This window comes from Strix aluco, chromosome 3 (genome assembly GCF_031877795.1).
Source record: "Strix aluco isolate bStrAlu1 chromosome 3, bStrAlu1.hap1, whole genome shotgun sequence".
In the NCBI taxonomy this organism is placed as follows: domain Eukaryota; kingdom Metazoa; phylum Chordata; class Aves; order Strigiformes; family Strigidae; genus Strix; species Strix aluco.
In genome coordinates, this window is record NC_133933.1 from 127,113,336 (window position 1) to 127,127,333 (window position 13,998).

The 13,998-nt window shown below is 38.4% G+C and overlaps 1 protein-coding gene across 7 annotated transcripts in view; it reads left to right on the top strand.

Annotated features, from left to right (window-relative positions):
* Positions 1 to 9,786, top strand: part of SUPT3H (SPT3 homolog, SAGA and STAGA complex component) — a 279,815-nt gene extending 270,029 nt beyond the window's left edge. For all 7 annotated transcript variants that reach the window (XM_074820229.1, XM_074820226.1, XM_074820225.1 and 4 more), the window contains one exon: positions 8,010 to 9,786. In XM_074820229.1, coding sequence (XP_074676330.1) covers positions 8,010 to 8,051 — 42 coding nt within the window. In that variant the 3' untranslated portion in view covers positions 8,052 to 9,786. The remainder of the gene's footprint in view (positions 1 to 8,009) is intronic.
* The last annotated feature ends 4,212 nt before the right edge of the window (positions 9,787 to 13,998 follow it).

Sequence of the window (13,998 nt, forward strand, 5' to 3'; positions counted from 1 at the left end):
CATTTCCCCGGTGAAATGCTTCGTTGAATCAAAAGGCAGAATAGAGATGCTATGCCCTCTGCACAGAGCATTCATAGGATGTTTTCAGGGGGTGGGGGAAGAGAAGTATGTTGCAAAATGTCATTAGATGCTCCTTTTCATTACAGTTTCAACAGTTTTAAGAAAAAAATGTTGGTGTACTGTCTTGTTTTGTCTAAATAATTTAATGTATTTCGAAGTACTACCCGCTCCACCTATCCAATAACTGCCAATTTCAGCATCCATTTCTGTACATCTGGTATTTTAACCATTACAATGGAAGGTATAATGTAATGAAAATAATAATTATGGAAAGGCACACAGTGTTTTCAAAACGCCGTGTATTAGCTCTATAATCAAGCAATCCTCAAAAAGGTTTTCAGTGAGTGATAGTATTTCTGTTTCAAAGGCAGGGGAACTTGAAACACAGAGACATTAAGTGGTTTGTCTGAGGCCACACAGCAAGTAAGTGTCAGAGCTGGGAGCAGAGCCCAGCCCTGGCTCCTGCCCTTGTACTCAGACGACTGTACCACACCATATTGTTTCCAAATAAATTCGCTAAAAATCATATGCTGAGCTCATGAGCAGTAGTGACATGGAGGGGGAATTTAACCTCTTCTGTCACTTCCTACAGAAGAAATCCCTGAGCTTTTACAGCAGTAGAAGGAAACCTTAAAAAGTCAAGGAAAGCCATCCTTGGAGAGAGGGAGCCATCCAGGTTATTTCATGCTGAATTACTCTCAGGTTGAAAGATTCTTTTATTATTTAGTGGTATATTTTCACATGGGAGTGTTGTGACTGTGCAATGCCCTGAGTCATAAGCTAGAGGTTTCAGTATCTAACCATACCTAGTCTTTTCTTTGTATGTCTCAAGGGTTCCAGCTTTAACTTCATTCTCAGACGTAATAAAGTTGCCGGCACATATTACTGCTGCTGTACAGCTAAAGCAGCAAGTTGAGACACATCAGAAGAGGAGACGTTGGCCTCTGAGCAACTCAAAAGTGTTTTGACCAGTTTGACGTAAGGTGGTAAAATTATTAGTGAACTAATTGTGATGCTCACGAGGAGATCAGGGATACTCAGGAACCACTGCATTTCCATTGCGGTTGGGGGGATTAAACTTTCCCAATTACACTGGGATCTAACAGGTCATGTTCACCTGTCTGGTGCCTCTTGGAAACCTCCTGTGTCCTTCGCCAGTAGCATGTCATGGGCAGACAGTTATGGGCCATTAGACCCACAGCAATAATAACTTGCTGGATTTCGGCTTGCTCCACAGGAGAAGCAGTCTGCTCCCTCAGTCCAGGAAAGGGTGGTGATGGAGCCCAGCTACAGGTTTTGCAGCCTGGGGGAAGGAATTCCTCTCTCTGACTGTGAACAGAGAGCAGCGTGCGGTTGAAGTAGGGCTCAGAAGAGGAATTTCTATCAGTGTGCTGAGCAGCATCGCCTTTTCTCTGACAATTAAAAAGGGTTTCTTGCTCTCAGACAAATAAAGCCTATTAAAGTTGGTGGCAGTGATGGGAAGAACTTTGCAAAAATATGTTTGTTTTGCAAAGCTGGCTGCCAAGTATTGTTTTATAGTTCCATTTTTTCCTTCGTTCTCCACTGTTTACAGTACCCTCTGAGAAACTTAAAATGATCTCTCTCCCTACCAATTTTGTTCTTTTTTTCTTTTGGCAGACATTGGTACCCCACTCCCACACCCCAGTTCTTGCTTCAACAGAAGCCATGATCCTTTTGCCTTGTTTTTCTTTCTTATAATACGAGCCCAGCCCTGAGAACAGTGTTTGCTAGTCAACTGCAGCATCACAAATTTGGCCAAATGAGCTGAAGGATTGCAGTACAAGCCCTACATTCTGTTCTCCTTCCACTGTTGGTACTGCATGGAGTGTCTGATAAATACATTTGGTCCTTGTTTTTCAGAGATCCTACATTTCCATCAGCCTTGGGAATGTCGTTATTCCCAGTAGCAGAGAGCAGCAATAAATAGTTGGGTAGTTGAGATCTAGACTATGCTCTTTAACAGACTTGGATGATATATCCTGGATATATCCTGTTCCTGGACACAGCAACACGGTTTTATGTGATTATTGAAGAAGTTTACACCATTGGCAGATAAAAGGTAAACCAAAGCCCAGAACTGACTTTTCTGGAAAGCATTTTCTTACAAGCTGTTGAAGGGTGGTTTACTGAAGCATAATTTTATCAGTGCGTGATATTTGTGCCCACCTACATAAAAGTGTGCTGGTGATCTGGCCCCCTTCCTGGAGGGCAGGTACTCATGGTGTGGAAGCCACTGCTGTCTCTGGTATCTCACTGGATGGCTGAAGACCCGGGGAACAGACCTGAGAAACAAAGTTGTTTTGTAGGTGTTTGTTACACCTAACTGTGATTTCTTGGGGGCTATCTTCAGCACAAATGTAGTTGTGCTTTGAGAGGGACCATTATTGTATGGATAAGTCAATGCTGTAGCTTTCAGCACATCAGTCTAGCCCCATCATAAATGAAATTTGTGAGATTTCATGAATACAGCAGAGCGGATCATCCAGACCATTGTACAAGTTCATGATCTACTAAACTTGGGTGTTCATAGATATATATTTGGGATTTGTTATTCATTATTGACCATGTACTAGACATTATATACATAAAATTTTCCCTCGCCCTCTGAGTAATATCAGACATCTGTGCTTTGGCTACTGATTAAAGACGGGTTTGTAGAATTAGAGCCTTCAGTGCTATTGTTTTAAATTGGAGAGAGAATTATCCATTATATTTCTTTTGTAACATGTATGCACTTTTAATAAGGAGAGTTTATACCCACACAAATTTATTTAAACTTAAACAGAAGCAACTAATTCTAAACAACATATGGATTTTCTTTTTTAAACAATGTTGCTTATACTTTGCCTCCTAAACTAATTATTATTTTAATCTCTAAATAAGCTGACACTTCTTTGCATGTGGTTTGTCTATGCAGGCTGGGAAAAATTAGAGGAGTAACCTTTTGAGCACAGGGGTTTTAATGTACATATTTTTATGTACAAAGAGCTATGAATCTCTCCAGGATGACTTGTTTGATATTATGGCGGGTTAATGAAATTTCAAAGTTAACATTCCCCAAATAAAATGGAAAGAAGACACAGGGAGAAAAGGAGCAGATTTAAAATTAGAGAATCTTTGTGGTTTATGGGTTCCAGGTTATTTGGAATGGAATGAAAGTTAATGCTACATCCTTTTTTCCATCCTGCCAGCCAGTGTCTGATCCAAGAATGTCTCTTATTTAAAGGGCAGGGCTCCCTCCACTGTTCTTAAATAAAGGCTTTCACTGTCTGAGATCCAATTCTCCCTGATTTTCACAGTAACATTGTAAGACTGCATGAAGAGAATTACTTAATGAAAAAAAGTTTTGCATATGATTCCCCTATCATAAGTCTGTTGAAGTCATATGGTTTGATTTACATTTATGCAAATATCAGAGAATAGAGTAAAATTACCAAAGGAGGAAAGGACCGTGGCATGTCACAAACAAGATGTGCCTATTTGTATTTATGTTTGCTAATGAAGTTCAGCCAGGACTTGCTCTTTGATTATGATGTCTCTGTCTGCCATTCCACTTTATGCATTGTAATTAAACCATTTGCCCACACACATACAAGAGGACACCAAGAAAGAAGTTTTAAAAATGCTGTTCTGTAACTTGCTTATACAGGACCTATAATTCAGGATTTTTCATCTTTAAGTGATACAACAGACCTGTGGTATGACATTGTGCCTTAACTTTAATGTAAGCAGAACTGGAGGATTTGGCCCAATAAACTTTAGGGTCTAGTATGCCCACTGGAGATGTTTTATCCTAGACTTTCCAAATTTTATCCCAAATAAGAATTAAGCATCAGCCCACTCAAGGATCACAGCTGCTTCTTTCTCTTGCCAAAATTATTCTTTCTCATCGTGCTACAGCTGTGAAATTATGCACTAGTGTAAATTGTTAACTGGAAACAATTTCTAGCTAAGGTGCCTGTTCAGAAGTCTTAGTTTTCTAATCTGATACATTACCTAATTGAGGAGTTCTCACATCTTCAGGTTTGGCTGGGACTTGTTTCTGTAAATCACAGCTTAAATATATCTTCTGTTAATAACGACATGATTATCTGCCCTTAAATTGGTCCTGTGAACTCTTCAGTAAACTGTTCCATTTTGTGTGATCTACTGTGGAGACAGGAGTTTTGCTGCCCTCTTCATGGAGAGATTCTTTGTGGTTCTTCATAATGCGCTACTTCAGGCTACCACTACAGGAGAGACATGGGACTAAAAAAGAGAGTAGAAAACGGATGATTTTTCGTGAAATTTGGGGAGTTACTTGACCAAGACCTCTTGTTCCAGGTTGTGTTTTTAAGCTGTTAGATTTCCCTTCTTTCAGAAAACTAAGGGCAAAGCATGATCTTGAATTTAGGTGACTGAGAGCAGTGAACACTGCTCATCGTCTCTGCTTCATTGTACCTCCTATGAGACTGTTGGAAAAAAACCTACCTTCATTTATTGAATAATGATAGCATTGCCACAGACCTTTATATCAGAATCCAATATGCTTGAAGGATAAACATTTTCAAGGTAAGATTCCTGTACTATAGGCGAATAGAGGATGCCTGAGAAGCCATGAGAAGGTTCTTCCCATGGTGCCTAGATGGGCTGGGGTCAGGACAGAGAAGTAGGGGACTAAGCAGCAAAATCATCATGCCTCTCCCCTAAATGGGAGCAAGTGGCAAGAGTGGGCTGGGTAAGATGAAGGTCGTGTTTCTGCTTTCACTTTGGTCCAGCCTGCTTAGCTTCTGGTTGTGGATAACAGCTATCTGTCCTTTCACCTTTATTGAGGTCAGAGAAATGGATGTAAAATCTTGTCATATGATAACAAGGAGCAAGAAGAGTTTCTGTGAGAGCCAGATTGGCCAAATAAGGTTATATCAACTTTTCAGAGCGTGGAATCCATTCTGGGAAGGTGAACTGTGTGATTTGTGCCAAGCTAGGTGATTTCCCATGTCTAAAAGGTGGTCCCTTGACCACCCGCGCACATAGCGGGTACAGTAACAGGCTGACAGACCTCCAACCATGGCAGAGAGTCAACCCACAACAGGAAAAATCAAAGCACAGGCTGGTAGACAGTAAATTTTGAGAGAAAGCACACAAAAAATTTGGATGCAGTAGACACTTTTCCAAGAAGGGCTCCAGGAGGGACCATGGGTTTATGTTATCTCCTGACACTGGGCTATAGCAAAACGTATCCAGCAAAATGGATACAGCTATGGCTTGCCATTTTAATCCCACATCAATGGTCTGCATCATCTTTATCTGTAATTCTGAGCCAAATAATTATATTTTTTAAAAAAATAGAATGGGTACTGCCAAAGTGGCATAAAGCACCCAGAAGTGTCATCCAAACCCTTTACATTATATCAAACCACATTAAATGAGTGCCACGTACATATAAACTCTCTCTTGCAAGGGCACATACACATGCACATTTTATAAAAAACATCTTGCTGTTTCTCTTAACAATTCTTGGCATGTAAAGATAAGTCTTTTAATATCACAAATTCAGCTGCGTGTATCTTAAAGATATATGGTATAATTCAGAACTATGGGATGACTGTAAAAGAGTTTTGCTATGCATAAAAGCATTTCAGAGGTTAACCTTTATTATCAGTAATGTATCAAAATAAGAATGAAGCATTATCTTGTTATGGAATGGGATGAAACAAACTCCCTCCTCTGAAATACTGATTTTCAAAAGTTACCTTTAAACTGGGGTTGAAGGTACAGATTGTTTCTGGGTAAAATGCTTCAATTTACAGCTAAATTCCATAATAAAATATGCATATATCAGAATCACTTTCTCTGGCTTGGGAAGGAAAAATGTGTTGTTTTCATTATTGCTGAACTTCAAAATAGTTTAAGGAATTTTGTTGGTCCTTTCCAAAGAAATTGAACTTCAGGCAGAGATTAAAGCAGAGGAAATTTCAGCCCAAGGGCAAATGTTTCAGAAAGTTTAAAGTATGTGAAACAGGGAGTTAAGTAGGAAATAGTTCTCAGTCCTAACTATAGCCACCCTAGTTATAATATATTGCTAAATATAGACTGGTGGGTGTGTCCAACTTTCTGAAGGTGTTATCCTCTCTCCTCTGAAACTTGCTTCTAAAATGACCTTTTCAGGGATATAACTAACCATATAATATTGCCCATGTTGGAAAATGTTAAACTTCATTATTTCCCAGGTGAGCCCAGCCAAGCCCAACTTTGCTTTGCAACCAAAATTCCTTTTGCAAAATTCAACCTTTTATCTTTCATGTGGATCCAACTTTATACTTGGGTTCATTTATCTTCAAGCAAACTGCACAATAGCCCTGAATATTTTTTGTTTATGTGTTAAAGGTTGTCACTTGTGTTATAAAGCTTTGTAAAAATATCAGGGTCAAGAAGCTAAAAACATTACTTTTGCATCAACTTCAAAATGCCAGCCATAATGGTTTGGGCAAGCTGCAGATCCAAACTCCCTTGGATTTGCTGCTTGTGGTTGTGGGAGTATATTGGATCCTTTCAAAATTATTGGCTAGTCTGTTTTTGTGCATTTCATGTTTGGGTATAGAGTCTTTGGATTTATTTTTCGTTTTGTTTGCGGTGATACTGTCATGTCTGATGACTGGCTGTATATCCCAGAGCTAATATTCTGCTCTTTGACTTTAATGCCATATGCTGCTAGATTTCTATACTGAAGTATGGTGTTAATGTAAAGGATGCTGTAATGAACATCTTGTACATATTTCCTTTTGCATATTCAGTGTCTGTAAATGTCTCTCTGAATACATGCTTGATGTTTTTGAAACTATTTCCTTACAGTTCAGTATAAATGCTATTTATATTCAAAGTTGTTTGAGGTTATCCTTTGCTCTTAATGATACTCTTCTAATTCTAGTTTAAGAGAGGAGAAATTGATCCCACTGAAATTAATTAGGAAATTGGTAGAGCCACTAAAAATGGTAGTTATATATGGCGCTTCCTAAGTGCTTGAATTTAAGAGGTACAAAGTAAATCTGACAAAGCACTAACTGTAATGAAATAATTACTATACTTTCATTTCAAAACAATGACTGCTGAAGGTGAACCAAATAAAGCAAAAATATTTAAACTCCTTTCCTTTTTGAAGATATCATTAATATTTAAAAAAAAAAAAAAGGCAATACATTTTTAAACTGAGAATATCCCCTTAAAATATAGGGTTTCCAGTGTGCCTGGCGTAAAAAGGCATAGTTTCCTATATTGATTCAGAAAGAGATGTTAAAAATGCATGAAAGGTATTTTAGTAAGACAGTGTCACAGGATCTTTTAAAATTCTTTTCTCAGATGCTATTTAACTCTTGTGCTTCTTTACCATTGGAAATACTTGATCCCAGGTTACAATATATGGGATATCAAATTATTTTGTACTGACCAGAGGGTCTTTAAGATTAATTTGGTTTTGGGGGGTGGGGATTATACCGGTGTCTGTTTACATAGCTTTAGACTCAGACTATAAATTAGGTTTGGAAAACTGTAATTATTCAGTAATTTATAGACTATTAAGATAGGTTAGAAATGATTCCTGAACATAGTGAACAGAGAACGCATGTTTATAAAGGACAAACAGATTCAGCATAATAGTGTACTTTTGGCCTCATCTATTTTGCAGGCAATTAACAAAATAGGATGTTACATTTTTGCATATCTCTTGCTCTCCTGAAATAGAGTCACTAACCACTTGTTAACCACACTGATTTTTTAATAGACAAAGTGGTTGCTTATAGCTTCCCCACCAGAAATGTTCAGATTAAGCACACTATTAGATTGCAGCCAGAATAGTCTACAAAACAGGAAGAAAGCCTTGCCTTTCTCTCTGCCTTCTTCCCTTGTTTAAATTGATGTGATAATTCATTACAGATTTTCTCTTTCTTTGACAGAGTGCCTACCGCAGAAACGGGATGACTTTTCTCGCCTGCTAATATGGATGTGGCTGCAGCAACAGGAAAGACAGTGTTATATTAAGGTGATTTTCTTTTCCCCTTCGTGGAAGGAAAAAAAATACAACCTCCAATGTCTCCGTGTACCAGTGAGTGGGCTGGTTTGTTGTGACTATCTGCTGGCTGACTCTGTCTCTTTTTCCAGCCCCCTCAATCGTTATTCTTGTTTACTAGCTGGAACATTTAGCTAATTAATGGCAGGATGTTTGGGATAGGGTGTAGGTGGACAAGAATGCAGATCAGACAATGCTGAAGTTTGCAGGGGACTTGCTGCTGTCAGCCTCTTCCTGAAATGCGATGTAATTTTTATTTAAGTGTTTGAAAGTCTGTATGTTCTCCTAGAGATGTTTTTTTGTAAAGCAGGATGGTGCAGAAAGAGACCGGAGATAGACTGGGTTATATAGGTTTATATAGGTTATGTAAAGGTTATATAGGTTTTCCTTGTGATTTTTACAAAAAGAAAAACTGTTTTCCACTACTTTCCACTATTTTCCACTGATTCCTCACATCTGATTTTTAAGTGTTCAGACAGTGTAACCCAGTTTAATCCAGTGAGGGGCATTTTGATGAGTAGTAGCAAGTTCAGATCCAAACATATTCAGAAAAAAGTTCAGGTAAACTGTCCTTTACCAGTTAGAGACTTGTCTTAGCCAAGGATAGGCTAAGTGGTCAGCCCCAAATTCTCAATATTTACATCTCCTAAGGCTTGAGCCATCACTCTCTGAAATCAAGGAAAGCCTTTGTAGTGATTTGGCTCTGGATTGGGCCCCTGTTTAGAAAAATACATCCTAAAGTATTTAAATAACTGTGTCTGTCTCAGTGGTTCTAGGCAAAGGCTTAACATTATGTACTTGCTCAGCATTTGCTGCAGGAAGCAGATGTTGTCTCTGTTGTTGACAAAGGCAGTGTTACTGTTGGATTTGGTTAAAGAAGAAACGGGCTCTTTTTTGCCTTTTTTATATTTTAGTTCATGTTGTTTGTTTTCAGATTTATTTTTTAAATCTCAGTCCCTCCCTCTATGCTTCTTCCCATCCCCTGCTCCTCCAGCCTTTGCTGGCCTCACAAACACATTCATTTCTTCCCATAAAAACTGTACAAATATAGAGCTAACCACGATGATGCTTGACCAGAGTAAAGGCCTCATGACTTCAGCCCGTCAGTGGGATCTACCGGCATGTACTGCCCATGTCCCTGTGGTACCCCTCAGCCCTGGGGTCTGCTTCAGCCACTCTTAGCCCAGGCTTGAAATCTAGCTTGAACCTCAAATTAAGACAGAGCACTCAGTGGATTTAGAGGAGATCAGCAACGTATTACTTTTATATAGTGCAGCCGTCCTCCTCTTCTGTGCTTAGTATGTGAGGTCTTAATTTTTACTCCCACTATATGCTCTTGTGGTCATTTATAAGTGGTTTTGTTGCCCTGCTTTCCTGGACCTGCTTTTGAAAACTTTTAAAAAATATATATTTTAAATAAACAGAAAAATATCTCTTTGCAACCAAAATATTGTAAAAGTGAACTTTGTGCATCAAATATTACTTTCATTCATAAATTGCTTTTTTCTTTTACCTGCTTACGCTTCTGTTTTCTGGAATTAATCTGTGTGTAAAGGACTAAAAGTAATGTGTACAATGCAGTGTATTAAATGAGGGGGGGAAGTTTTCTGATGTTCCATCTGTGCTTCTTGAAATATATGATTAAACTTTTCTTTTTATCATCACTCTTATTTTTGTTGGCGTCCTTAATCATGGAAAATTATATGCTTGCTGTAAACATGCAGACTTTTTAAAAGGACACCAGCATTTATTGTATTTGGTTTCGATCTGCAGGGATATAGACAGAAGAAACCATTTCAGGCACTGGGTACTGGAATCAAAATTCCTTCCGTAGCTGTATCTCTCCCAGATTTTACATTTTAAAATATGCATAAGCAGGAAAAATACTGGCACTTATTTTTTACTGGTCTACTTAAAGTCCCAGAGAATGAAGACTCAACATACATTTCTCTCAGAAATATGACAGATCATGTTTTTGTTGGTCTGCTGTATGTTTGTCTATCTTGAACAGTCTGACAGGCAATTATTTATAAAATCTGGGTTTGCCCAGTAAACACATATAATAACCTTTCACTGCTCTAGACAAGTCAGTGAGCTGAATTTAGAGTAAAACAAGGTAGGTTATGTCTCCCTATCTGGGACTAACCCAGTTTATTCTTACTTTGGGAAGTAATTGCTTTTTTTCTCATCTTCAGAATTTTCTTTAACTGTTTAAAACAAAAATGAGACCATTAGGACTCATGCTGCATGCGGAGTGTGTCTTTATGAGCTGCAGCAGCAGAGATGTGTGTTTAAGCTGGTACTACACATTTTATCTTAAACTTTTTTCTTTATTATATGTATAAAAAGGTTTGAAATTCAATTAATGGCTGCTTACAATTAGCTTTGTGGTTGTGTAATTTCAACTTGCAAATAATTTTGATTCTTAGCAAGGATTTATAGTCACTGAATCAGGTTATGCTGATTATTTAACACGTTATTAGTTACCTGAAGAAGGGAAACAGAATCAATTTCAGTAGGAATAAGACTGCATAACATTTAAAGGAGTATGAGAATTTCTCACAGTTCAGTGTCTACCTTGCTGTGTGTGGTTATATTACCTATTTTTTTCTTTTGTTTCTTTAGTCCAGCCAACCAAAAAACAGGGATAATAATTCAGCCTGAAAATTGTCGGAGGTGGGGGAGCCACAACGCAGATTTCTAATCGGGCTTCATCTCATTTCCTGACCTGTCCTTCCTCAGGCTTTCTTCTGAGAAAATAAAGCCCTTTAAAAGGCTCTTCCCTTCATCTGGAAACCAGGAGAAGCTGACAGTGCTCCATATTTCTCCGGAGACACCCAGGACCTTGCAGAATTTGCCCCCCCTGGGTTTTCAGAGTACACTTCTCTTTGTCAAGTGAAGATCTCACTGGGGAAAAAAAAAAAAAAAGTGTTTTCTGGCACTTCTTGAATTTAGATGAACCTTAGCGTTGTATTAACGTTCTGCCATCAGCCGTGTGTAGATCTCATAAAATGTTTTATAGCTTCCCGTCTAGCTCATACAGAATGTTTCATAGTACATAAACACTTCTACTAATAATTTAAGAATAAATAGATAGTGACATTAGTCACAAGTCTAACCTCTAGTTGAAACTTACACAGTTATAGGGGGTTTTTTTTGCCTAACTGAATCATCTTGTCCAAGGTTAGGCTTTTTATACCTCTACTATATATCTACACTGAGCGGCAGTGCAGCAAGGGAAACGCAGTGGTGGCATGCATTAAATCCAGGGCTTTATTCAGAGGGCACAGAGCCAGCGCAAAGCAACGGAGCCATCCCTGAAGGAATTGAATGTAAATTTGATGGTTTAAATAAGGCCAGATGCCTTAAAAAATTATTTTGAAAGCTGTATCTTTAATGTAGCTCTTAACTTTTTTTTTTTTTTTTCCCCTGCTTAAGATAATGACATTGCCTTTACAAAATAATAAGAAAAAATAGCTCTCATCTATTGTGGTGAGACAAAAATCAGATACTTTGACTTCTATAAATCACTGAAATGTTGGCAACTGAAACGAACTTTTAGAAGGCAGATGACTGCAAATTTGAAGGAAACCTTCATATTTTACTGTTAAAAGCTTTTTAACTGTCTAGAGAGCACTCTGAGACACTACATTAATAGCCATTCTCAGTAATCAAGCTCCACTATACTTATACACTAATTTTCCTAAACAAGACAGATTAGTAGTGGAAGAGAGCTGGAAAAATAAATAAGGAAAATCAAGAACTAAAATTATAATAATACAGTTTCATTTTTCATTCTATAGCTCTCTTCTATACTTGTGATTGATAATTCATCTTAATTCCTATCAGACAAATATTGGCACAAGAGTCTTATACCAAGATCTGTGTATTCTGGACTAGTCTTCATCCAGATGCTTTGCAGATTTTCTTACTGATTTTGTGAAGGTCTGATCTGTCAATCTTTGGTACTTGTATGACTTTGATTACTGTAATATCTGAGTCTTCCATGTATATATGCCTGCAGCACCGCATTGAAATAATAATGTGGTGTTGTCTCCATTTCTTCTGGGGCATGGAAAGGATAAATGACTGGCTCTGGTCATTTCAGTGGTTCAGAAAACCTGGATTTCCCAAATCCATACTGATGCTCTCAGCTCTGAGTTATCTTCCCTCTGCAGTGAAGATGATAGGTGTATCTGAAAGCACATAACCCAGCCCTGCAGGTTAGGAGAGAAAGTGTCAAAAACAGTATCCAACTGAATCTACAAGAGGAATTTGGGGAGGAAGAACGCAATCACTCAATTTGGATCCAATCCAGGACTCAACGCTTTAAAACCTTCCGGCTGAAATGTGCCACAGCCACTTAATGATCTCGTGCAGAAACATAAACGTTATATTTCCACCAAAACATGGGCTGTGGGACATGTTCCCTCCTTCACACTCTTCTGGACTTCTGCATCAGAAATCGCCACAAGAAATCACCACAAGGGACATACTCATTAAAAAAATCCTACTTTGGCGGTGCCAGAGTGTTCTTACCTTGATCTCCTCCCAACCTGCCTTTGCATAGTGCATCAGAGCTGCAAGAAATAATAGAAGAAACACAAGAAATGTAAATACCCTCTTTTAAATGAAGCAGCAGCTGTGATGGGCATTCACAAGATCAAGTAAAATGTTAACTTTTAATAAATGACCTGGGTCAGAATGTAATAAAGTGCAGCTGAAGCGTGGTGGCTCATCTTCAGCCTATAATAGACCTGGAAGAAGAGAAGGTGTAAGATACCTGAAGCCATAGCGGGATTCAGATAGTCAAAAGTCAATAAAGCAAGTTGGCTCAAACCTGTTCTGTTTAGCTCTCATTTCCATAAGTATTTAATTAATCTGCAAAATACAAAACCCAAAGAAACTATTGCAATTCTTGTACTGACATGATTTCTTCAGATCTGCAAATGAAATGGAAGCAACTATGTATCAAGCCTAGGTGAAAACAAATCTGAAACGTTGCTGCAGAAGGAGAAAGAAGGCTTTTATAGGAGCAAGGCTCCAGCTGAGCTTCTCTCCCAGAGCTCCCTTGCTCAGATCATTGTGTATCTGCTGATCATCGGTGCCAAAATCTGCTGCATGTGCACAAAATTTGTTGTAGCTTCAAGTAAATTATTTCAGTAAATTAGACATGATCTGTCTACTGTTCTCCATGTCACCTTGCCCTTACTTTATTATTAAAAGAATTTATATCCCTCTGTTTTGGAATGTTATCGACATTTTACTAGTCCTAAATTTTCACTGTTCAGCAGACTTTGGTGTAGACAGAGCACAAAGAAATTGAAGCACTTATTAAGGGGTGCTTTTAGCACCTGGGAAAGGGTGTCTTTGAAAGTCAGTTTCTCCATAGAAGGTGCTGCTCTCATTCATGTTCTCTTGGACGGTGGCAAAATTGATACATGGCTTCTGTAGGGCTTGAACAAACAAGTCAACCTTGAGGTCTCCCTCAAACTAATATGCATCCCACTTGTCTCCTCACTGTGCAAATCAGACACAATCCCAAGAGGAGAAACATGACAGATTCTTCCACTGGAAGATCAAGAACGGCAACACTGAATATTCCAAGGTAGGACAAAATCGAATAACCTTGGTCTGACTGGACTCGGCTACATGTCACTTGAGAAAAAATGTTTTTGTTCTATCTGACAATTACTTCATGATTATTTTCACACTTTGGTGATCAGAATTTTGTCCTCATTGTTTCAGAGTCAATACACTGGTAAATGGCTCTCTGTCCTTCTGAAGCTGTTGTCTTTGACTAGTGGATTAAGTGGAGTCTGACTCTGTTACTTTTATTCACGGTACCCAAATAGGTGTAGCCATCTAAGCTAGTA